General features: G+C 37.6%; 1 protein-coding gene across 3 annotated transcripts in view; it reads right to left on the bottom strand.

Annotated features, from left to right (window-relative positions):
* Positions 1–3,974: 3,974 nt before the first annotated feature.
* LYST (lysosomal trafficking regulator) overlaps positions 3,975–24,660 on the bottom strand; it is a 68,159-nt gene continuing 47,473 nt past the window's right edge. For 2 of the 3 annotated variants that reach the window (XM_010562631.1, XM_010562633.1), the window contains 20 exons: positions 23,858–24,046; positions 22,980–23,125; positions 22,806–22,902; positions 22,058–22,119; positions 21,631–21,686; positions 20,437–20,589; positions 19,872–20,116; positions 19,063–19,129; positions 18,002–18,158; positions 17,463–17,603; positions 16,863–17,080; positions 15,262–15,492; positions 14,367–14,556; positions 13,312–13,448; positions 12,466–12,564; positions 8,800–8,939; positions 8,394–8,491; positions 7,534–7,690; positions 7,254–7,325; positions 3,975–5,851 (listed from right to left, as the gene is read on the bottom strand). In XM_010562631.1, coding sequence (XP_010560933.1) covers positions 5,713–5,851; positions 7,254–7,325; positions 7,534–7,690; positions 8,394–8,491; positions 8,800–8,939; positions 12,466–12,564; positions 13,312–13,448; positions 14,367–14,556; positions 15,262–15,492; positions 16,863–17,080; positions 17,463–17,603; positions 18,002–18,158; positions 19,063–19,129; positions 19,872–20,116; positions 20,437–20,589; positions 21,631–21,686; positions 22,058–22,119; positions 22,806–22,902; positions 22,980–23,125; positions 23,858–24,046 — 2,794 coding nt within the window. In that variant the 3' untranslated portion in view covers positions 3,975–5,712. The remainder of the gene's footprint in view (positions 5,852–7,253; positions 7,326–7,533; positions 7,691–8,393; positions 8,492–8,799; positions 8,940–12,465; positions 12,565–13,311; positions 13,449–14,366; positions 14,557–15,261; positions 15,493–16,862; positions 17,081–17,462; positions 17,604–18,001; positions 18,159–19,062; positions 19,130–19,871; positions 20,117–20,436; positions 20,590–21,630; positions 21,687–22,057; positions 22,120–22,805; positions 22,903–22,979; positions 23,126–23,857; positions 24,047–24,660) is intronic. The other variant, XM_010562632.1, reaches the window with a different exon arrangement.

Raw genomic sequence — 24,660 nt, 5'->3', positions numbered from 1 at the left:
CCCCCTCAGAGCGGAGGGCGGGAAGGCGGCCCTGGCCGTGAGGGAAACCCGAGGGGCGGGCACGGCCCCGCACCCCGCGCCGCCCGGTTCCCGCCGCCCGGCTTTACCTTCCTCCGTCCCCGGCGGCGGCACCTGTCAGCAGCCTGCTGGCGAGGGCTCGCCTCCGTTTTACTGCTGCGGCCACCTACTTCCCCCATTCCAGCCGGCGTTAGGGATCAGACAATCCTCCGCTGTTTCTAAAACATGGAACGGGCAAAGCCGGTACGACACGGGTTTTGGGTAGGAGCCCATAGTGCCTGTCCCCTCCTCACGCCGAGCAAAGGAAGGATAAAGTAAAAAAAATAATAATAAAAAAATCCCCCACGCTGAAGAAAGGGACGACTGTGGAAAAGGGCCCACTCAGACTCACCTTGTCAAGGCTAGAACGTCAGAATGAAACAAGTCAGCTTTATAGATTGGTTTTTGTATACTTCTCCATTACAAATTTGGGAGTCAACCATACAGGTCAGCGGCAGTTAAAGCGCCAATTAACATTTTTAACTGAAAAATTTGTCTGCCCCAATATTTAACACGTTGGCAGGAGTACCACCACGGCAATCCCATTTATTTTGCTCCCCGGTACGGTGGCTGTTCTCTCTGGGGAGCTGTACGTGTGCCACCCTTTTCTCTTGCCTTGCTCTCAGCACTTTTTCTCATTCCATCTTGACAGAGGGGAAGCATTTCCAAGTCACGTTTATTTTCTATACAGAAGAGAGCAGGGAAGAGCCCCAGTTTTAAAGGTGCTTTAGAGCAAGGGCAGCCTCTTCGAAGACTGAGTCAATGGCTTTTAGGGTGGTGGCTTGGGAGAAGGAAACATGGCAGGAAGAAGGTAAACATTACTGAATATAAATACAAGCTTACCTTACCTGGAGTTCCAGAAACCAATCAGAAACTTAACTGGCCCATGCTGCTGCTGTTTCATTCACATCTAATTGTGTCATGGTTCTACAAAAGGCTCTATTTACTAGACAAAGGATTTACATGCTATTAGACAAAGAGCACATGCTAGGTAGTTCAAATAATCAGACAGTACTCACTGATTGACACAGTATTTTCACCACAGGATTCTAACAATTTTATTCTTTAAGCTAAAATATAGGGAGAAAGTGGCTGTTGTAATGAACGGGTTAACTTTGTTCATGAAATCTCATGTGGGGGTAGGGACGTTCTTCACTTATCTAAAACCACGAGTATACTCCAATTAAAAGGACTCTTATTAGGTTGGAAACACGAATTAATACTGGTACCAAAAAAAAAAAAGAGGAAAAACGGGGGACTGTAATCGACAGGGAACCAAATTGTTCCCTGACATTGTGTAATTCGTGTTAAATTAAAAGAAGACAATAAGGCTTACATACCAATCGGGAAGGGGGAAGAGACATATTGAGATTTAGCAGATGCCTTGTGTAAATAACAAGGCCTGCTTAAATGGTGCGTAAAGGTCACGGGAAAAGGGCAACGGCTATAACTTACTAGCTAAGGAGGGAAAAGAACAACAGCTATAACTTACTAGATAAGGAGAGAAAAGACAACAGCTGCAATTTACCAGATAAGGGGATTAATTCTGCCAAGACTGTACTTCTCCACATCAAAAGACATTCTACATCAAAAGACACTCATCCTTGAGAAGATTGACCGAATCTGCCTAGTAACAAACCTGCACGAGTGAAGAAGGAAGAAAGCAGGACAAGGCGGAGACTTACAAGAAAGGGGTGCATGAACTGTATATAAGAGATGTAACTATAACATAAAGTTGCGAGCCGTTGGTAGAGCGCGGACTCCCCGGCCGCCCAGCGCTGTTTTGCTCTCTTATCGCTTGCTAATAAATTCAATCTTTTTATTTAATACAAATTGGCTCCTCCAATTTGTCATGACCATCTATAACAGCTGTTTTAAAATGTAGTTTCTGCATAGTATATGTATACTGCATAGTATAGAGATGTGTTTTCTTTTTAATCTGCAAATTCATGTTTCATCACAACCAGGCATCTCCTACTGGAGTTGGCCTATAGGCTTTGAATGCAATACCTGTAAGCAGCTAGCATGAATTTCTGTTCCTTGAATCTACATGAACTAGCCTCTCATGAGGCTTATATGGGCTTTATTCAATTGCATTAGAGAATCTGGATTTTTTAATCTTTTTCTGGGAATGCTAGCTCAAAGCTGGAAACAGTGAACAAGCTCATGTTTTTACTCAACTGGGTAGCCCAGGATAGTTTAAGTCTAAATCAGACTAGTCACATATAGTTCTTAATTCTCTTTCAAAAGTGACCTGCCCAAATTGTGAAATACACAACACAGCCTATTTCAGAAAACAGTGGCCTTCTGACCCCCCTCTAGAGCAGTAATGGTAAGTAAATCTCTACATACAGGTCATTTGTCAATAGTTTGTAACTTACTACACATGCAAAGAAAACAGTGCTGTCTGTACCTCTAGAAGCTTAACTGATGTTTCAGTGGGTATTCTTCAATGCAAGCAGAACTTTTAAGTAGTATTTGGTTTATATTTTTTGTGATAGAGTAGCAGTATATAGAAGTGTGACTTCTATTTGCATATGCAAGAAGAAAAAAAGCAGCCAGTACAGCTTTAAACAAAACAAAGCATGAAAACTACTAAAAGGTAAACTAAAAGTTTGTTAGTAGCAAACCAGGTGCTATTTTCCCCCACTGCTCTCTAGAGTTCTTTCCATAAAATACATAGTAAATCCTGCAATCATAGTAAATCAAGAAATCCTGGAAGGGGGGAGGCTCTTGCTCAGGATGAAGGAACTCTTTCACCAAAGACAGATGTGATTTAAATGCAAAGATGATCCTTTTCAGAGTGAAAGTTGAAAGGTGTTTTTATTTCCTCACAGAAACCATTTTTCCTGCAGAAAATTTTAATCATGTTTAATTCAGTTCACAGATAATAGTTCTCTACTGATTCTTTTGTTTCTCCTATTCATTGTCACGGGTTTGTCTAAACAGTGGACCTCTAAACCTGAGTTCAGGGCTCCCTTTTTCAGTAATGGTTTGGAGACTCCCTCTCCTCTCCCCACCATGAGTATCTGGCTATTCCCTCCCCTTCCCTTTCTCACCACCTTATCTCCACCATCAGAACATAGTGATCTGGGTTTACCACAGAATCCTGCAAGTGCTATCAGATAGATAAGCCTTGCCACATGAACCTCTCCCAAATGCTGGCTTCCAACAGGAAGACCCTTGCATCCTCTGTCAGATGCCTCCCAGAGACCCCAGTCTGCCAATTTCCACCCAGCACCTTTTTCTTCCTTCCCTCAGAATCCAGAGAAGAGCTGCTCTTCTGCCTTTCCTTAGCTCAGTCAGCTTTTCAGGGAGGAGGCAGCTGGGAGGAAGGGGAATGTCTCTGCTTTGAGAGCCATCACTTCATCCAAATAGTAGTCATCCTATGGGATGAAAGGACATATGCACACATGTGCAAAGTGATATGATATGCCTAGGGCTTCCCACTTCCAATCTTACACCCCCTCATTCAGTTTGATAGCCACGTGATGTAGTCCATAAACAGAACTTCCCCACATGAAAGACATAAGAACCAGCAGAAATTAATCTGGGGCAAGGTATGCAAGATCCCTAACAGAAGAGATGTAAAACTAAGCTAAAAACATGTTTCTAATAATCTCAAAACAATTTGGTACAAAGATCTGTTTATTACCCAACAACATGACAGTGTATATACAAAGACAGTGTGGAATGTGACATGTACAGGAAATTTCAGTACATCATGCACAGATACTATTGCAATGTTATTTTAATAGTTCCAGAATATTAAGCTGAATAAATATTCCTTGCTTCAAAAAATCATTTTTACTTTTACATAAAAATATATAATATTGCACTCTTTACAAGGCCAGCAATTTTGCATATTGATTTGTTACAAGTGGAATTCTACTTTATAAAAATAAGCCTTTGTGAGCAACACCCCAAACCAGGGAGCACAAAAGTACCCCCAAACCACAATATTTGTGTTTTTTTTCTCTTAAATAAAGCACATCACTTCAACACAAGTCAGGAAGCTTTTCAGTCTGTATTTGTACCTTACATTAACATTTAGACAGTGAAAAACACGACTAAAGCCATCCCATACAATGCTGCTACAATATATGCAGTTTAAAATTCAATTCATACAGTATGTAGCCACTTCCTTAATTGAACCAAAGATCAGCCTGTGTGTCATGGACTATGAGAATATTTTTCTTAAGTTTTTCTAGTTTGAAAAGTTCTTCATTCAGGAAGTTGCAAGAATTTCTGAAGACTGTTTGGAATTTTCAAAAGAAGTGTAAACACTTCTTGTGTGTATATCATCTTCATCACAACTTGACAATTTCATATCTAGTGTTTTGAAGGCAGATGAACCTTAAACATGAGAAGATATAGCAGTTTGTCTGTATGGCGACAGCAGAACATGTCACTGATGAAAAAGCAAAGCAATTTAAAAGAAAAATGTAACTACATTAGACTTGCGTAGCATTCTTGTTTTACCATTTGCATGACTAGTAGGCACTCATTCATGGTGTCAGGTTTAGAGGTCTTCAAATCCATCAACTGAAATGTTAATTTTTGGTCTGGCCCAAGAATTCAAATTTGTTAAGCCTTTCACAAGGGAGGCTTATTTTTTTCCCCTCAAAAAATAGCACCTAGGAATAAATAACATATTTGCACAGTGTATCTGTGTAAACTCTTCCAAATCATCTGATGCCTATGAACATTGATTATTCAAGCAGTTAGATTCAAATATTTTACAGTGTATTGAACTTCAATGACACTAGAACTGGAGCACATCTGTGCCTTCTTTAACACCTTTTCTTTTTTTTTTTTTTTAGAGCTCTGGAAGATAAGCTGTGTGTGTATATAAAATATATTCTGCCACAGAATTGCAATAACTAGGTGTTACAAAGTTAGGGAGTTAACACTACGTTAAAAAACAAAACCAAAATGTGATTTAACTATTGCTTCATGATGCCATGAGGTGTCTACCCATCACTAAGACAAAAATATTTTATTTTTACCTGTTGTAAAGACTAACAGAGAAGATGGCAAAAATTACAAATATAAAGGTAACAAACTCAATTTTTAGCATTACAATACCATAAGATGGTGCAAAAAGCACCTACTAACTTCTTTGCTTCTCAAAAAAAGCAATTTTAAGTGGTCTTGGATTTTTAAGTTTGGGGTTGCTTATCCCAGAGCTAACTATACCACTCTCAACTAATCAGATATACATATGATGACATTTTAACAGATATTTATGGAACTTTATGCTACTGATATTTTACAACATAAGAGGGGGAATAAGCATTATCAGTCAATTTTTTTAAATACTTCTGTCCAAGAAGTGATTTAAAAAAATACTATTATATTTTATATTGCAGCATTTTGACTTATATGTTAGAGCATTTATGAGTCACTTCGCTGGTATTGGAGCACATGACCAGAGCTTCCTGGTGACCTGGATATGCTTCAAGTTTGTGAATGCACATATGCAACTTTACAACCACCTTAGCCTTAGACTGCTCTTTTTTAAAAACAAAAAAAATCTATCCAGTCATTCTAGAGACATTCGAACTACTTCAAAATCCAGTTAAATAAGAGATTCTATAATCTATTTTGGATTTAAAGTGCATCAGAGACATGAGTTAGCAGCAAAAATAGTCATCATCCAGCTGCATAGCTGCTAAGGAATGAATAGAACATGGGTAACTTCAAGCGCTGCTGGTCCTTGCGACACCAAGCTATAACATTTCCATCACTATTAGCTGTGAACAAGTGATGACCATCACAGGAAAATGTAAGGCTGAAAAACAAGAAGACAATCTATTTTTGTATCAGATTTGGCTACTTAAAATGCTAGAAGACATTAAAAACCCGTGTAAGAATATAGCCAAAGATTAGCTCTCAGTGGAGACACAGTGAGTACATTAACGCAGTAATATGTTTGCATATACCTGCTTATTCATTTTTGTAACCAAACAGGCTGAACTACAGCTTTGTCCAGCACTTCAACATGCCATGCAGTTTAGTACTCATTTCTTTGCAGCATCAAAGAAAAGGGTAGGATCAGTAGCAGCATCCTAGTCTCTCCCTGGGCTGCCCCTTCTACTTCTGAAAGGAAGGCTTTTCAGCAACAGAACACAGTGCCCTCCGAACTTGCTTGCTGACAAAGGCAGAAACTAAATCCATCAGATTTCATGGCTCAGCATAGGACTTTTGTTCAGCTGGGCATTTCTTGAGCTATAAGAGTAGTAAAGCCCTTCAGTCACGTCATGGGTAATGTTAGAGAACATGAAGGTCAGCATCCATTTTCTGTCTCATTTAAGCAGGAAACTTTAAATTATTCAATAGCTACTAAATCATTATCAACAAGCTTTGTGAAAGATGCTTCTTAAAGGAGGTAACAGAAAGACAATAACTGCTATGAGACAATGTTTTTCATTTCTAAGAAATGGCAATTAGTGGTTTGGGTTTTAAATGACATTTCAGCAGTGGTCAAAACAAAATTTTTCAGAGTGATTTGTTACTGTGCTAACATAAAGATGATAAAATTTTGGCATAACTCTAAGACCTCTGTGCAGACTACTGTACCACTGGGGATATCAAAGATTTCATCCTTTGACTGTGTTCTGAAAACACTTTGGCATAAGAATAATTCTGCTTATATAAATCATCAAGGGGACCCAGAGAAAATTACACAAGACTCCAAAATGGCAGCTTCCAGGCTCCTCTGTGTTTCCTTTACTCCTTTCTCCACCATTTCCCTCCAGCATCAGGAAAAAAAAAAAGTCAGGGAAAGTGCAGTGTTTTTATTTATTTCTGAGGGAGAAAAAACTCTTGTCTATTTGAGTCTGACAAAGTTAATATTATCTCATGATTTCTACACAGATTCTGGGGAAAAATATTAAACTTAAGCATAAGAAGAGTAGTTATTGTTCAGTTCTCAAGGGAATCCTGCTAATTTCTATCTGCCAGCAACAGAACCTAGTTATTACTGTCATTACAAATACAGTACACGTGCTCATTTTGCTTTCATGAATAATTAGTAGGATTGCATTGCTCTTTTTAGACATGGGTGTTTACCTCCTGTTCTCATGTCAAATCCATGTTCAACACTCCAGGCTATTTCGTTGTGGTTTGGTTTGGTTTTTTTTTTTCCCCCCAAAGAGAAAAATCCATTTATTGTATACTTAAGATCTTTTTACCTTACAATGGGTTTGGCTGACTTCGAAAATGTTATTTCTCGTACTGGCTTCAAGTCCCACGTACTCCACAGTCTGAAAGAAAGAGTAACTTTTCTTCATATTTAATTCCACAAATATTTCAGTGATAAAAATAACATATTTAGCAACTACTAAGATTGGAAGCTGAACAACAGCTTGTCCACCTTCTTTAAAGCCAAATATCAGCATGATGTTTAGCTACATACTCTCAAAATGTGAGCCTAAGTTATAAAGCATTTTAATAAAAGTTTCAAATGCTTACCTCACAACTCCATTTTCAAGCCCCCCTGCAATCACATTGACAGACACTCCTTCAGGCTGGTTAGAGAAAGCAACAGAGCAAATACTTTCCCTGCAGTGTACATGTCCCACGAGATCACCATTAACTGTCCAAAGTCTCAAATCACTACCTCCTCCAACTGCAATAGAACATAGCATGGAAGTATTAAAAAATAAATCTAGCCCACAGCTAGGTCTATGCAACAGAATCTTTAAGTGTTAAAGAATTCAACTTCTTGAAAGATCAGAAGGTTTAAATGACTCGGAATGATGTGCGCTGCAGTAAACAATTACTTCTTCCCTCCTTTTGTGACAGGGAGCATGCAAACCACCAAGCTACTGCAGTGATTTAGAAGACATCACTTCATATTTATGGAACACTGTACTTACAAAATGCTATATGAATTTACTTTTAATGACCAATTTTCATATACTACTAACAGGGAAGCACTAAGAGGGAATTCATACTATCTACTTTAAACAGCTAGTTCTTGTACCCTGGCTTGCATTTCAAGCAAAATACTTGAAAGTAGAGAGCACAGTTATCTTACCTGGTTATCTGGGATTATTCGATTCTATCAAAGAACTAATAACCCAGCTACCGCTTTGTCTTGGAAGGGATTCAAACTCACGTCCCTTACCAATTAAAGAAGAACACAACTTTTCCAGAAAAAAAAATTGGTTTGGGAGCTACAGAAATGGAGTTGAAAGTCTCCATGTCAGTTTAAAACCTAAATATTATGTTTCTGAAACTGCCAGAATAATTTCCCCTTGTCCTTTAATGCTATAGACTGTGCTATTTTTTGTGCAAGTCAAAACAGCTTTCTTGCCTGCCAAATATACCTGAATCACAAACTGTTGCAATATCACCAGTTGTTTCACTAGCTGAAACTGCAGTCACAGGACTCTTGTGTCCAGCCAGGCTCTGGACATAGCACAGCCTAAAGGAAATAAAGAGAACAAGCCTAAAGTTCAGAGTCAAACACAGAAGAAGTTATTTGAGGAAAACATTTAAGAGTTATATTAATTTCAGTCAACATTTTGCACGATGATGGTATTTTTCATATTAATTCTAGAATTTCAGCACCCTTCATAAAAAAAACAAAAAACCAAACAGTAAAAGTCTGACTTCACATTAAGATATACAGGGAACAAATTCAGTTAACTTTAAAAGGGTAAAGATACCCAGAAGTTGGAAAACAGGTATTTAAAAGAAAGCCTTTGGAAAAAGTTACATATATACTTGTACCTGTTCAAATCCCATATGATGCAGGTTCCATCTTTGCTGACACTTATCATTATACTGTATGGTTTGCACACAAACAAGCTTGTTACTTCTGCTGTGTGACCATACAGATGGACTTGTGATTCCATTTCTATCTCTGAAGGCTGAAAAACAGCAAGATAAAACATGAATTCTCATGAAAAAGAAAGTTAAAGTCTTTTTTTCTGAAAAGGATAAGCCTAGGGACAAGTTTAATTCTTAGATTTAAAAAAAATGGTTCCCATTGCTTTTAATGGCACCAGTGTAGCAACATTGTTAATGCTATATTATGTTTAAGGCTTTATAATGCAATAAGCCATACATATCATTACGTTCAACTTTTTGCTTCCAGTGCTTTCAAAGCAAACATTTTGATGTGGTCCAATGAATTGAAATGAAGAACTATTGTACTACTTCTGTCTCAGTTACACACCCTGAAATTGGCTGATTTGCTTTCTGCAAGACTGCAATTTCCACACGACAGCAAAACGACAGTCCTCAATATTTTAGCATCTAGAGGAAACACTTGGAAACACAGAAGGAAAACCCAGCTCAGCAGTTATCACTGAGTACAGTAAATCACTGGGAATTCCTCAAGTTGGTGCCAAGTACTTCAGTGATACAAAGTTGGAAAAATATGCAGGAAGTCAAGTTTAAATATAGAAACTGCTAGATAAAAATTAAAGCAGCAAATTTAACACCAAATAACACTTCTTATTCAAGTTATATCATTGGAAATGATTCAGACTTCCTGAAAACTGGCTAAGTTGAAGGAGCTGCTTAATCAGAATACTAATGCTTTAATTAAGACAACTTGCTGTACAGAGATTAGAATAATCTTTGTAGAAGAAAGGAACATTTTTCTGCTTGTTTCCTCATACGTGTCAGAGTACACTGTCTGCATTTTTGTATGAGGGTACAGGATGCATATAGCAGGTCCACAAAAAGCTTGAAAGTAGAAACAGACAAGATAAAAATATACATATGCTACAAACTTAAGAGTTAAGAAAATGTACGTGTCTTTCTGCACTAAAAAGGACAACAATCTATGTAATATTGCAAAAGTCAATACTTTTTGACAACAGGAAGATTTTTGCTCTTGCTACTAAGCATCCCATCCAATTAAGACACAGTTAAGAAAGTATCCCGTTGTCATTCTCAGAACAGTGTGGTATCTCACATACAGAGATCCTTCTTTAATCCTCGCTCAGTTTAGAGAACAAAAATTATACCAAGTTTTTCCATAACAGCAACACTTGAGACTTCTGATTTTCTCAAGAACTGATTTTGATAACCCTTTTACGGTGCTCCTCCTATCTCCTTTAAGTGTTTGCTGTTGATCTGCATTTCAACACTTGAACTGAAAGTAGGATTCACCTTTAGCAGCTTCCCTCTGTAGTACTAACAGCAATGGTTTATTGATTCTTCACTGGGTTATTGTAATAATATTGTAAATTTGTAATGAGACAATCTGGAACGTTAGCATCAACTGTATTAAGGTCTAATAAGTTATGAAATAATTACCTCATGCCTAAAATACCATCCCCTTTTTACTTCCCACTTGCTTTTAGATGACAACCACTAAAACAGTATCTAGATGTGGAAAAACATGCATGTACATATCTACCTTTAAATAGCAGTTCTTTCTGTTGGTTACCCCAAATGATTGCCTATGACACTTGAGTGGAGAATTTAAGTGATCACTGCCCAGTTTTACTCAAACAGATCATTAAAGTGCTCTCTTTCTGTTAGCAGGACAGCTCTAATAGTCAGCAAGTGAAGGCTGGAGTAATCTGTATATCCAGAAACCCTTGGCTGAAGTTTTCATGAAGGTATGACTTATTGTCAAGATAGATCACAGTTTCAAAGCAGTACTCCATTAGGTTTTTTGATCATCTTAAATGAAGGATAGGAAAAACAGAGCATCTGAAGTAAAGCATGGAGGTATTTTTGACATCTGACAGCATGCCTTTGAATTCCCCTATCTAATTAACAACACGATTGCTGTTTTATGCCTATGCATTGAATTTACATAAATGTGAAACAGGGCAAAATATTCATGTTTCAAGTACTGCATTATAACAGACTGTTCACTTTATCACCAAACAGCTGACAAGATGCATACAGAACAGATGCTAGGAAGCACATTTGCATTCCCTGCAGCCCTGACTTGGGTAACTGACTCAACAACAGGAGCTACAAAATTGGCACAAGGTCAGTCTGCCTGGGGCATGTAAAACTGTCAGTGCTGAGAAATTCAGCAAAGATGGTCTCAAAGACAACATTTGTGCAGCTGAACAAAAATCACTTGTTTCTAGGAAAGGCAGGGAACTGCAGAATCATAACCCCACTACTAGTTTCTTTTTAGCATTGCAGAAGGCAAGTATATTGAATTTCTATTTTAGTACCTCAAAAAATTTTTACTGGAATCCAAATCTCAGTACAGGTTATTTACAAGTTCACTATTCTGGTGAGCAGTTAAGGTGCCTGACTTAAGATTCAACTGACTGAAGCTTGCAGGCTTCAAGCTCTACTTCATTTTTTAAACTCAGAGCACTGCTGAGCTCAGGAAGTCTGAGTGGCAGATCACCAGAAATTGGAAGAAAGCCAAGGAAGAAATCACTGTATGTTTGTGCTCTTCCGAGTCTAAGCATCTGCTGTTTGCCACTGTTGAAAAGAGGAAACTGAGCAGGCATAGCAGATCATACCAAGGTTTCTTCTAGCCCATGCTAATGTAGTGATTCAAGACCATCAAGGGGTACAATACTACAAATGTGTTTGCCAATACCTGTATCTGTATCAAGCTAAATTTGAGAAATCACTTTAGTTGTTGCTATGGTAATCCTGCACACACCTAAAATTACCTGTCAAGAAAGTTGCAAACTCTTTTTTAAAGCTATGGAGAGTAGAAGTTACTGCTGGAGAAAGTAAGACAGAACTCAGAAACTCAGTCTAAACCAGAAGATTAATTTCGAGTTCTATTTATGCTTTCATACCATGCCTATTACCACATAGTATCAGGGTGATTTCTACTAGTATCTCAGTATCTTCTACTAATGCATTAAGTAATGCAAGTTACTTTTCTCCCTTCCCTCCTCACAGCTTCTCCCCTTGGGGAATATGACAAAGTGAAGAGGCTTAGTGGTTAATATGTACACTGCCTGAGATTTCATCCTGGCTCTCTGTACTATAAGTGCCTTCTGCATTTGAAATGTTGTTTACTTTGGGGAAATGCATTCCAATGTTTCAGTTAAGGCTTTGAAAGGCTCTGTCTCCTTCACAGAAAAAGTTACTCCTTAATGTAGGGAGCTTCATCATGCCAGAGAGCTTCAATTCCAAGCCCTAGCCTGAATACAGTCAGAGCTGTATGTGTAATCAGTTATGCACCCAGATGATGAGGGCTGATTAAAGGCTAGCAGTATGTGAACAACAGCTTAAGAAAAACCCACAAATAAACATGCTGAGATATATCTATTTAACAATGTCAAAGAGGATCCTTCAAAAATAAATATTAAACAAGCACTTGATCTTTTTGGCAATTGTCCTGAATAACATATTCCCCTTTTCTCACTTTTTCTGTTTAAAAAAAAAAGAATGTAGTAGTGAATACAGCTAAATCCTTAAATATAAAACCTATACAATGGAACTTACCATATTGCTAGTGAATCTGTTCATATATGCTGTGATGACACCAGATTTACTACCTGTGAACAACTGACAACTGTCTGGCACCCAAGCACAACTTGTTACCTTGAAAGACAAAACAAAGCCAGAAAAAGTTAGAACAGAAACTATTTTAACTGCTGTTTTCATTATGCCATAGCATTTGGTCAAACTGATTCTTTATTGGTTATCCTAAGAAGAGCCAGGTAAAATACCTAAGCTAAAGAAATCCAAGAGTTAAAATATACCTACTCTGGGTCATATTTGTTACTTCAGAAACAAAGTAGAGAGGGAAATTCTGTGCAGCCCAGAATTCACAGCTAAAGAGCAGTAAACTACTGCAGACTTCTAGATCTGCAGCCACATCATCAGCCAAAATCTTTTCAGTAGAATCTCGCCAACCATTGGAGTGTAACAGAGATTATGCAGTGTTCCCTAACAATCTTTTAGACAATCTTTTTCAGAGGAATCCTAAACTATAGTGAAGTTCTGCTTCTAATGTGAGGCATCTATAATCTTTTCCTGTATTCATTTTCTTGACCCAGAACTTAAGCTTTTATAAATTCACACCAATATTCCATATGAGGGAAAAACTACAAAAATCAAATGCATTCAAAAGTGATCTTTACCTAGTACAGGAACACATCCAGGAACAACATACACTGGAGCAATGAGAGACACATTCCAAAGGAGAATAAAACAGATTAAACACAGTTGTGTTTGGATGCTCATCTCCAAGAAAAATGAAAGCAAGAGTACCTACTGCCAAGTCAGGCCACCACTTGAACTAGCAATATTAAATCGAAGACCAAGAGACTGATTTTTTTTTTTTACCTGATGGAACTGTGAACTCTGTATAAAATTTACTGGAGGTTCACTTTGCTTGCTTTTCAGTCGTAAAATGTTATCAGCATACCCCCAGCTCAGGATAGCTGACCACTGAATATCAGTACTGTGCATGCTTCTCACACCTGAAAGAAGGCATATAATATTGCACCACATATGCAACCAAAGAGTTGATCACTTTGATAGTCAACAATAAAAATCTCAGGTCCACGTTTTACTACAAGCTAGAACATAAAAACCCCCAAAGTTTCAAAATAAGGTATTTTCTGTTAGGCTATGGCTTAACCTGTAATGTATTGTAAACAAACGTAGTTTTCAGAGACTATGTAAACATTCAATGTTCTCCAAAGACAGTTTGCAACCTGGACAAAGCTCTTTTGAAGAAATGTTGCATCTATTGGGAGTGGAGAAAAGGACAAGAGGCTGACAATACTTCCCAGCTAGAGAAATGATTGTTCCTAACTTCAAGGAGAATGTTACTTATTTTTGTTGACTAAATGTGAAGCTGTTTATTTTTAAACAAAACCTTCACTAGTACACATTACAAAGAAAACAAAAAGACAAGTATGAGGACCTGTTTGTACATTATCAATAAGAATTCTTCCAAGGAGTTTATCTGAAAGCAGAAGATCCTTCACCTCTGCTTTTTACTGAACTTTCCTCATTCTCTGCCTCTAAAAACCGTTCCTTTAATTCTCCTTTCTGTTGCCACATGTTCTTTTCATCTCTTCTTCAGTTTTTTTTTTGGACTGAATCTGCTGGCAAGTTCTAAAGTTAAATCCTTATGCTTCAGTCACTTTAATGAAAAATATCAACTTAATTACAGGATCCCTCTATGTCATTTTGAAAATTACAGGTAAAATCCACCCTCCAGGAAAGATACCACACATGTGGAAGCTGTTACTCGATTTATAAATCAATCTTTGGCAAAAGTGACTAAACTTGGGAATTCTGCTGGAGAAGAATAGTAGCATCAGATTTAATTTTTTTATGGCTCATTTTCACATGTATTGTGCATGCAGAGAATAAGCACAAATTCATACCTTGCTCCTTGCTATATATCATCAAAAGGCAAAACTTGCGGGACAAACCGCAGATAGCTTTAGTTGGTAAAGCCTGGAGAGAGCCAAACCTTTCTCCATGTGGTTGGCTAAAGCAGACAACAGGATCTGGAGCACTTGGGGAACCAACATATTCCCCCCACTTCAAGCCTTTTATCCATGGTAAAGGACTCTAAAACAAGTACAAATAAGGTTCAAATTAAAAGGTGGTAGAAAGTTTTCAGAAAAATATTATTTTGTTAGTAAGGGAGAATCATTCCCATCACATCCCTTATAAGCAATCGCATAGTAAGGACTGCTGAAGTATTCTAAAAATACTAGGAAGACAAGTATGAAGCACTGTAGTATCATCAGCTGAACTATTAGCTTTAAGGGAGTTCTCCCACTTCTTTAAAGGCTGAGATAGCAAGCTTGTAGTTCAGGTAGTTTAGTGAAAAATACCAATTTCTTTAAATGCAAGAATTCAGTTTCTTACTGGACTTTAGGGAAAACAAGTGTTTGAAGTGAAGAAAGTTGAACTGTCCTACAGACAATGAAAAAGTTGAGGATGGAAGAAAGCACAATGTGTGTTTACCTACTATAGGTTTGCACACAGATTACAGAATTCATCACTGAAAGTATGAAACTGGTTAAGTGAAATGCTTTCCAACACGTATTTGCTATAACCAAGATAAATTCAGCTCTTAGTTTGACACAAAATACATCACAAATGCACGAAAATAATTTTCACTATCACTTCACTAATTTTGTGTATTTTCTCTACAGTACAATATGGGTAGTAAGTTGCAGTTTTAGGAAGGAAACTGTAAACATGAGGGTACAATAATTACAGCATATGAATGTTAATTAAACCATCTTGCATATCAAAATGACATACTGGATATATTATTTCTTTAGTGTGTTCTCTAGTTTCTCTGAAAGCAAACTGCACTAGTAATCCCATGGCAGCAGGAAGTTCTCCTTCCATGATAAGCCTGGATCCAGGTCTGCTAACATGTGCTGAAGGGAACAGCTGGCGAGGTGTTTGCCCATATGTTTTTATCATTGTTTCAAGGGCTCTTCTCTGAACAGGATCCTCAACAGCAGAAACATCCATCCCAAAATAGGTCTAGAGAGAAAAAAAAAAGGGGAGGGGCAAGAATAAGCTTGTCCAGTTTGTCTTTGGGAAAGATTTATCAACACATACACACAAATTTAAAAGGCAGACTCTTCATTAGTTTGGTTAAGACTTGGAGCAGAAGCCATCCCACAATGGCTGTGCTGACTAAAGAGCCACTGAGAAGAGTAATCTTGTTACTACTTCTTTACTGGAGATAACTACCACTTTCAGATTTATCATGTGAGCTGTTCCTAAATGTATTCCATGACTAATTTCTGTCAAAGAGGTTTTCTTAATAGACCTTTACTAATCTGTGCAAAACCAGAAGGGTTGCTGACGATAAACAAAAAATTGACACAGTTCGTTTTCTGTACTTTTTAATTAGCGTATTAAAGCTCTGGTTTTGGGTGGGGAGGGAGGAAGAACCTTCATATTTCAGGAGAGTGGAAATTCTTTCCTTTCTCTACCTGTCTTTTTCATACCTCTAATTGTGTACCTCACACTTTTCCTCAGTCACACTGACAAAGGCCTCGACTTCACTTTAAAAAAAAAAAATGAACACACACACACACACACAAACTTAGTATTTGAAATTTAAGGTAATAACTAAATCGATACTTAAGCACGAAAAAAGGAAAAAGGAAGGAAAGCATTTGAATGGCTACTTGAAAAGAAAAAGCCACCACTGCCAAACACTACTGTTTTATCGGCACTTCCAGCTATAAAACGAACACTAAACACACAGGCCACATTTGAATGCACTTGAAATCAGGACTGCCTAGCTGAGCAAACCTTGTGATAGTAAGGATTCAAGCTAAAGAACACAATCTGAGATATCCATGTTACAATTAAGTAGTGAAACTCTGGAAGTCTTTATATTAAATGAGGACTTCCTTGAAATCAAATTTACTGGAGGGGAAAAGTGCTAGTTACAGGGACAAAACACAGGATGTACAGGAAGGAAAGAACACAAGTAATCAGCCCAGGACAGACTGAACTATTTTAATTGTATCAAAAGCTGCAACACAATCTGCCTAAATGAAAGGCTTCTTTTGAATGAGATGGAAGCAGGTACACACAAACACAATACCTGTATACCACTGCAAACAACTATCCAGAAAGTCTAAACCCCATACCTGATCATCCCCCATGCCCATCTCAAGGCAAGAAAGACGAACACATTTTATTAAGTCTCACAACAGTCCCTGGGATTTTATCAGTTCCACACTGAAATGGTTAAAGCCTTTTCTTACTCTTCAACACTTCACAAGCAAGGGATCTTGCCTCATGCTGGATATTTTCCAAGCAAGTCAGACTGAACTATCCCCCATTAAATTACTAACTACAACGAACAAACACACTGCTTAACAAATACTTACTGCAGGATGAAAGACATTAATAGCCTGAACAGAGGCCTTGCCTTTTTGCTTATAGCCAAACACCAAGTCAATCCAGTGACAGATTGTCTGGGAAACATGGTCAGACTCCAAAGCCTGACGATGAATCAAGATGAATAGACGAGGATCATTACGAGCCCAGGGTGGAAGATTGACGTGGTTAACTCTGTCACCATTTTGACGTACTCCAAAATCAAAACCTAGAAACAGGGGAGTAAATGTTCCAGCATTTTAGTTGACAGTAACTTCAAACAGGTCTTTATACGGTTCTATGAAAGCTAACCATTAAGCACAGTGATTGCTGATCAACAAAGCAGCACCATTAACAAGTCACCCCCAACACATTCAAGCTGTACATACTCATTCAAATGGAAAAAAATCAGGCAACAGAAAACTCCTTTACACCTCTGACAATTATGACATAACAGCTTTTTTAGCATATCCCACAAATTCGTGCCAGATTTCTCCCATGTATCTACTACTTAGCATATTCAGTCAAGGGATATAAATGTTCTCAGTTTCAACCCACAGGCTCAACTGTACAGCTGGTTTGGGTATAATTTTGTTATCCTCTTAGTATACCTTCTCTGTTAACCAGAAAGTCGGGAAGGTAGAAAAATTCTGGGATAAGCTCCTTTACGTCAGTCATTGATTCATATGAAGAAAGTCTCCAGGTTGTATTGGTAGAGTGAAAAGTTCTGTCTGGGATGTCAAAACTTTGATCTGTAAAGAAAACCAAACTGAATTATGAAAGTGTTATATCGATGATGGACACGATAACAGTTGAACATCTGCAACTTCAAGTTAACTACTCTCCAGTTAGCTGAGAGCATTTAGAATTCTTCTATCTCAATTACTATGTGTTACACATGGACTGCAAGCCCAATATAGGTCAGCTTTTTATTCTACATACACTAAGGTATGAACATAACATGTACAGCTTTATGGTCTAGCTTGATAATTTCAGAATGGGTCTACTGTGAAAGCATACCAGATTAATTTTACTGAACTCAGCTATTTGGAATTGATAAACTATGCTAAACAGAGTAACATATAGCATTCCTAGGTCATTTGGGTAAGGCCCAGATGTGACAGGGAAGTGCAAGCAAAAGTAACCTTACCTTGATAGGCTAAAAACATTTTAGTAAAAGGTGGCAGCCTAACTAGGAAATGAAGCACAGTTCCACTGTTGGAATAATGAGATCCGTAGTGATATGGCTGTACAGGGGGCATTGGATCATCCTCTCGTGCTCCTTTACGGTACTCTTCTTCCAAATACTAGAAAAGTAGTAGAAAAAAATTAATCACAAACCTCCTACTTAGACTGCATTCCAACAACAAAAATAAAAGCTTGCCTAACTTGTTTAGGAATAAAACTTAGAACTTTTAGAGGAACATACATTTAAAAGTGATTTGGAATCAAATATACTTTAAGTGTCTAAATACATTGACCACTTTTACAATCCAGTTAGGTATCAGAGTCCTAAGCCAATTTAAATGACCTGTTTTCCATTATTTATTACTTTTGCCTTCCCCCCTCCTTGCCTTGTTTTCTAACATGGCAGAGCTGTTGTACAGGCTTTTTAATACCAAATGGAAAAAAACAGTATTTGCAAATAATACACTAGACCATGATGATATAGACATAAGTTTGAAGGTCCAGCTGCAGATGCTTTCATTCCCCAGCATCTTGATATTTCCTACAGCCTTCAAAACATTCTAAAGAGCAAAAATCAAAAAGCACTGTAACCATAGTAGGGGATGTTAAAATAAGAGTACTTGAGGGAAAACAGCTTTTCTGTTATCAAACAAAGAACAGCCACAAGTTCCACTGAAGTAATTTCAATTAAACAGCACTAAGTTATCTTCCAGATCTTTAGGGATCTTTAAATATATATATGTTCATATGTAAGAAGATACCAATTTAACCTCCTCAGCAGTATCACATGGAAAGACTAAATTGATTCATGATTTCAACTACAGGAACAGAGAAACACAGGTTCCAAGCATGCCATAAAACAATTCCCAGGAAACGCAGCATACTGGAAATGAGAATTCCATAGACAAAATACTGGATTTGTGGTTTCTTTCTGCCCCACATCAACATATGTCAAAAAAATTAAAGCCCCCATATCATTTATACACAGGAAAAAAGGCAAGAAGCAAAAGTTATCCAACCTACCTTATAAGTATCCACATAACGATCCTCTTTTTCTTTAGACTGCACAGCTATTGGTTTGACCAGATTTCTGTAACAGAAGTAGTACTGATATCTTGTCATTTTTATAAAGGCATTGAATCACACCATTTAATAATGCATTATTAAGAATAACACCTTTAATATCATGAAAAGGACAAGCAGAACTTAATAGCACTTTACAAGAGAATTCAGAAAAAGGGCACTTATAGTCAGTGCTAAGGGCAAACTCAGATCCACAGACTAGCCCGTAGCACAGTAAGAGGCAAACAAATGCAAAGTGTCTCTGTCAAATCAAAGGCATCATATAAAGGCAAAGACTTTGTGCACGCAAATGTTAAATTGGCTTAACAGAAATTTATTAGGGTGGGACAATTCACTTGGATCTATTCACAATGAAGACAATATGATTTTGTACCTGGCCAAATAATTTACAATATTATTTTGTTTTCCATTTAGTTTTCACTAATTGGCCTAGAAGTCTTTAATCACATGAATTTAAACATACAGCTTTTATTTAAATCTGTGGACTATCCATAGCCTATTAAGGCAGTATGTAAGTCCAATTCATAGCATCCTTTGAATATACACACTCATAATATTAGGCATTTTATTTAAATATCCAAGGTGAAGCAGCCACTTATTGTAAAAAGCCCAAGTTATTATGGATGAGGCTTGTCCCTGAATAGGTCCATTCATGTACATGTGCAGTTTAGTACAATGAAGTTAAAAAGCTATACTGGATGATCAGTTCAAGTATCTGGAAATAACCAGTTCCAAACATTTCATATTACCTATATACCGATGGATCATTTAGGTCCAGCGTTTCATTGGTGTAGTCAGAAAGTATAAAAGGAAATACTGGATATTGCATGAGATCATTGAAGGAACGGCCCGCATGCTTGTTTAAATGAGTCAGATATTCAAAGTTAGTAATCTGTCCTGTGCACCAGAGGTGGGTCAAAGCAGCAATGTTTCCATATTCCAAAAGGTTAGGCAAATTGTTAGTTAAGATGTTGTGGTACACATCATCACGGACCTAGAAGAAAATACCACAGATTTAATCATATAATGTCAAAAGCTTCAAACTACCAAGACTTACTAAGTTTCTCTCATTTTACAAATTTCCAGATATCTGCTGTAATGGAATAATATACACTATTACCAAGATTCTTCTTAATGCATCAGAGATGTGTGTTTTACATGATTGTGTTTAGAAGTCTAGCTGAGCAAAGTTTTTTCAAAGGTATTAGACAGAATTTAGTTATTCCATGCAACAGGTCTCCTTAAAAACTAATGCATGCTATGAAGACATAGCAAAACACTTTGATCTATTATTATGTATCAGTGCCACATTACCTTTGTGTTATCAAAAGCCAAGAGTAAAGTTCTGCCATTTGTTAGAAATATTTCCACAGCATTGTCTCTTAACTGCCACCAACGCTTATGAACTTCCTTAATTTCCTCATAGGTCCAAGAAAATGATGCTGGTTCAGTTTCTCCATGAAAACTCTGCAGAATTTGCAATTGAAAACGTTATTTTAAATCGCAGATTTTCAAAACAAGAAACCCTGCAATGCAGCCAGTTTAGAACCATAGAATATATCGTAAGGCAAACTTTAATTTTGCTGTAATGCTTTAAGACATTGTTGTGATTTTCTTCACGTATGTTCCCCATCGTCCACTCTCCTCAAAGCAGCACACAAGAACATCATGCATGCTCTGCAGCTGCTCCAGTTCCATATCCAACACTAGCAGGCAATGCCATATTTTCACTGGCTCTTAAGTTAAAGTATCAGACAGCCAACCAGAGCAAGCAAAGCTTTGCCATGAATCCCAGTTCTGACAGTTCTATGAAGGACAAAGCAGCAAAACAGCTGGTAACATCTTAAACCACAGGAGCTGTGTGCTTAGTGGATGCAAGAAAGAGCTCCCTGAAAACAGTTCAAAACTTGACAGTATAACCCACATCTTGACTTTTTTTTTTTTAAATGTCTGTTGGATGTATAAACTTAAATAATACATCAGAGCCTTTGTGTATCAGAAGGATTAAGTCAGTTCCAGTTTCCTCCATGAAACAGTCCTCTCTTGTATGGGATAAGGGGGGAGCTAGAACATCCTATATAATGGAAAAATCAAGAATCAGATGCTATAGAGTACAGCACAATTCATACACTTGTGAGTTTCTGTACTTCTTAGTGCTCCAGCTTCCAGTAAGGCAAGTTCTCAGGTGCAGATCAAAGCAAGCTCTGCGCACTTATGCTGATGAACTCCGAGCAATGGACAGCAAGGTGCAGAAGCCTCCCCACATCACCTCCTCCTCATTCCCTCCCAGCCCCAGGCCCACATCTTTGCTGTTTTCTGCTATCACCATCGATTACACAGCCAGAGGCATCAGAAGCAACACTGAACCCAAACTATTCAGTTTGGCTGACCTTGTCCAGAGACCTCTAAATCTAGTACTCCGGCAACCTCAGTGGCAGTAGACAAAGGCTACTCATGGTCATAGTTTGGAAAAACTAAAGCTAGACAAAATGCTGCTGTAATACTTACTGAATTTTCAATTGTGTCTGAAGCATTGTCTTCAACAAAATACATGCCACATTTTCCTGCAGGAAGAAATAGTTGCAAAAAGGTACATGATATTACTACTTGTGTAATGCATCTTAGCGTTATATAGACAGTATCCAGGAGTTAAGAATACTAAGAATAGTACCTGGGCAAGACAGTACTGGATAGAAATAGAATTTATCATTCCACATCTTTTAGCAAGTAGTCTGCAACTTTAAAACTTAACTACAGTCCAAATAGCACTCATGCAAACAGTAGGGAAGAAAAGCAAAACTGATCTATAAAGTATATGATCCATAAGAAGTCACGCAACAGCTCAATTACTTAAAAAAATATCAGCCAAGTTTATATATACACAGCAGAATCTTTTACAAAAAAGATATTTATGAGGACTGAAAATTCTACTTACCTAGCAACAGTTCGCCAGCAGTCTCTCTAGAAGGTGCTACGCTTATACATCTTCGATTAACTCTGAAATATTTCAAAATGTATTATTGCTTATGGATTCAGCACGTACCTAGAACTAACAGCCTCAAAGGCTACAGTTGAAGAAAAGACTTTTCAACACCATGACTCTAATGGTTCATATCCCAAGGTGGGGAAAGAAAACAGAACCTCAACTTTCTAGACTTGCATATTAGTATATTTGTATTTATTTCTTTGTGTGTTCTCTGCAGTTGTTTTAGGCAGTATTAGTGCCTGTAATAGGTGGTAAATTGACACAACTGGAGAGTTGAGTAACACAGCAGTAAAAGCAGAGAGGATGAAAACACAATTTGCTTTTGAACACTGATGGAAAGACCTACCAGATCTAGTAGCACTGCCTATCTTAGATATCTAAGTGACAAATAAGTAAAGAAATCCCATCAGGTCATCCCACAGAAGTCCCATCCCCATATCACACCAGATGGTATTTGCTTTTACTGATTTTTGAAGTCATGGAGTTACACTGTTTTAAGATTCAGAAAATGTACATGTTGGTAAATCTGATCTTTTGCTTATGAGTACAGCAAAAAACCTATTATTTTTGACATTTGTCTCATATCTCACTTGATTTATTTTTTTTTTTAAATGTTTTAGACAAAAAAAGTGAGGAGAACTGTTTCACTGGAATGGGAGAAGGTGGGAAAGGGAGGTAAGTGTTACCCACACCTTACCTTATATGTTCACTCGCAGCTTTGTCCTTCACAGTAGAAGAGTGAGAAGAATGTGTTTTGTCTTCAAATAGGTAAGATAACGGAGTTTTTATAACACCTGTAAAAGCCCCACAAATAATAAGGCACTAGTAGTCATTACAATTCAGATATAGTCCTAGAAGGTGTTATAATTACCTTCCTGTTTCTGCCTGTCTGGGAGGAGGTACTTGTTTGGAATAGTTAGGTAGCACCTCTGCAAGCGGCGCCTCTCTCTGTTTGGGCCCTCTGTTGGATCCAGTTGCCAAGAAGTTGGGTAATATACTGGGTCATACCAGAGCGCTCTGAAAAAACACAAAATATATTAGAGTTTAGCAGCAGAGGCAGTATATATGTTTATTCATTCTGTTTTTCTTTAACTAGTAGAAAGGCAGAAGTTCCACAGTAGTACACTGAGCAATTATTTCTGAAAAAGTATCAAAAAACTGAATTCTGTAGTTTATTTTCATGAGCTATCCCCACTGACTACTTACGAGCTACTACTGTAAAACTGCTCTTGAAGTTACTAATTCTGAGGAAGACAGCAATACAATATCCAATACTTTCATTTCAAAACTCAGCTGCTGCACACATGACATAATACTAGTTCTGCAGTGGTAAAAATACCACTGTTTAGTTTCTTGTCAAGACTTAACATCTTTTGCTCTATGCAGATTAGCGGACACAGTATCTGGATGCTAGTGTGAGTAACATTACCCCAAAAATAGTTTTTTACTCCATCAATGGAAAGCAAGATATGAAAACTTCGTGACATTCTTCATTCTATTCCGCACAGCAAAATGTATCTGACAAAACCCCTGTCTAAATGGTATAGAAATACTACTTGGCTACTCACCCCAAAAAATAGGAGAATAAATCAAGTATTTTACAAGTCTTTAACCAACAGATGATTAGCAAAAGCAAGTAATTCTAATTTTACTATCATCTACATTTCATGTGCCTTTAAGTAGAATGAGAAGCACGTGTCAGGCTTTGAGCCTCTCCTGCTTTTTCACCGAGATGAGAGAACGACTTACCGATCATGGGTAAGCTGCTGAACAAGCTCCTGCCAATGCCTGCTGGCACTTAGCTCTGCCTTATACATCCCCCTGATGTGCTGGATTACTTTCTTCCTTTCCATTCCTTGTGACAGAGACACAGCTTGTGTGATGTCTCCAGCTATTTTAGAAATGTCTTTAGATTTTGTATCCAGACGTTGAAAGAGACTGAGGAAAAAGAGTTGTGTTTTAAAATGTCAAACACACTGAAAAGGGATGGCAAGACACCAAAACCCCTTATAAAATACAATCAGTTTGGCAGGAGATATCCATAGTTCTTGTTACAGCAGATGCAGAGCAACTTAGCCTATATAATTTTCACAAGACTCATGAATACCTTCTGCTTCTTAGCCTTCAAAAAAAGCTATTACTTGTGGCCAAAGTCAAGCCAAGCCAATCAGAAGATTGACGGCCATATATTAGCATGTTTTACTTATTAATGTATACTCATTACAATAAAAATCTGAAGTAAGAACAGTAATTTACCACTGCTCAAATCTCTTAAGTTATTCAACATAAAGTCTTATCTCTTATCTGGACAGACTTGACTAAGCTGACTTTTACAGCTACTACAGTTGCCTACATTGAAGCATGTTGCATGTGCATCTCAGATCTAATTTTTATGGCAAAGCCTGAAATGTAAATTAACGGAAAGAACCTCTTACTCTACCACAAGCTACTGAAATTTACATTATGCCAAGTAGCAGTAGTCTACGTAGCTCACAAAAGTGTTCAAATACTATGCTGAATATAATGGTATTTTATTCATTGAATATCAGGGT

Source organism: Haliaeetus leucocephalus, unplaced genomic scaffold (assembly GCF_000737465.1).
Source record: "Haliaeetus leucocephalus isolate CR32 unplaced genomic scaffold, Haliaeetus_leucocephalus-4.0 Scaffold162, whole genome shotgun sequence".
Lineage (NCBI taxonomy): Eukaryota > Metazoa > Chordata > Aves > Accipitriformes > Accipitridae > Haliaeetus > Haliaeetus leucocephalus.
This window is presented reverse-complemented; position numbering and strand designations above follow the sequence as displayed.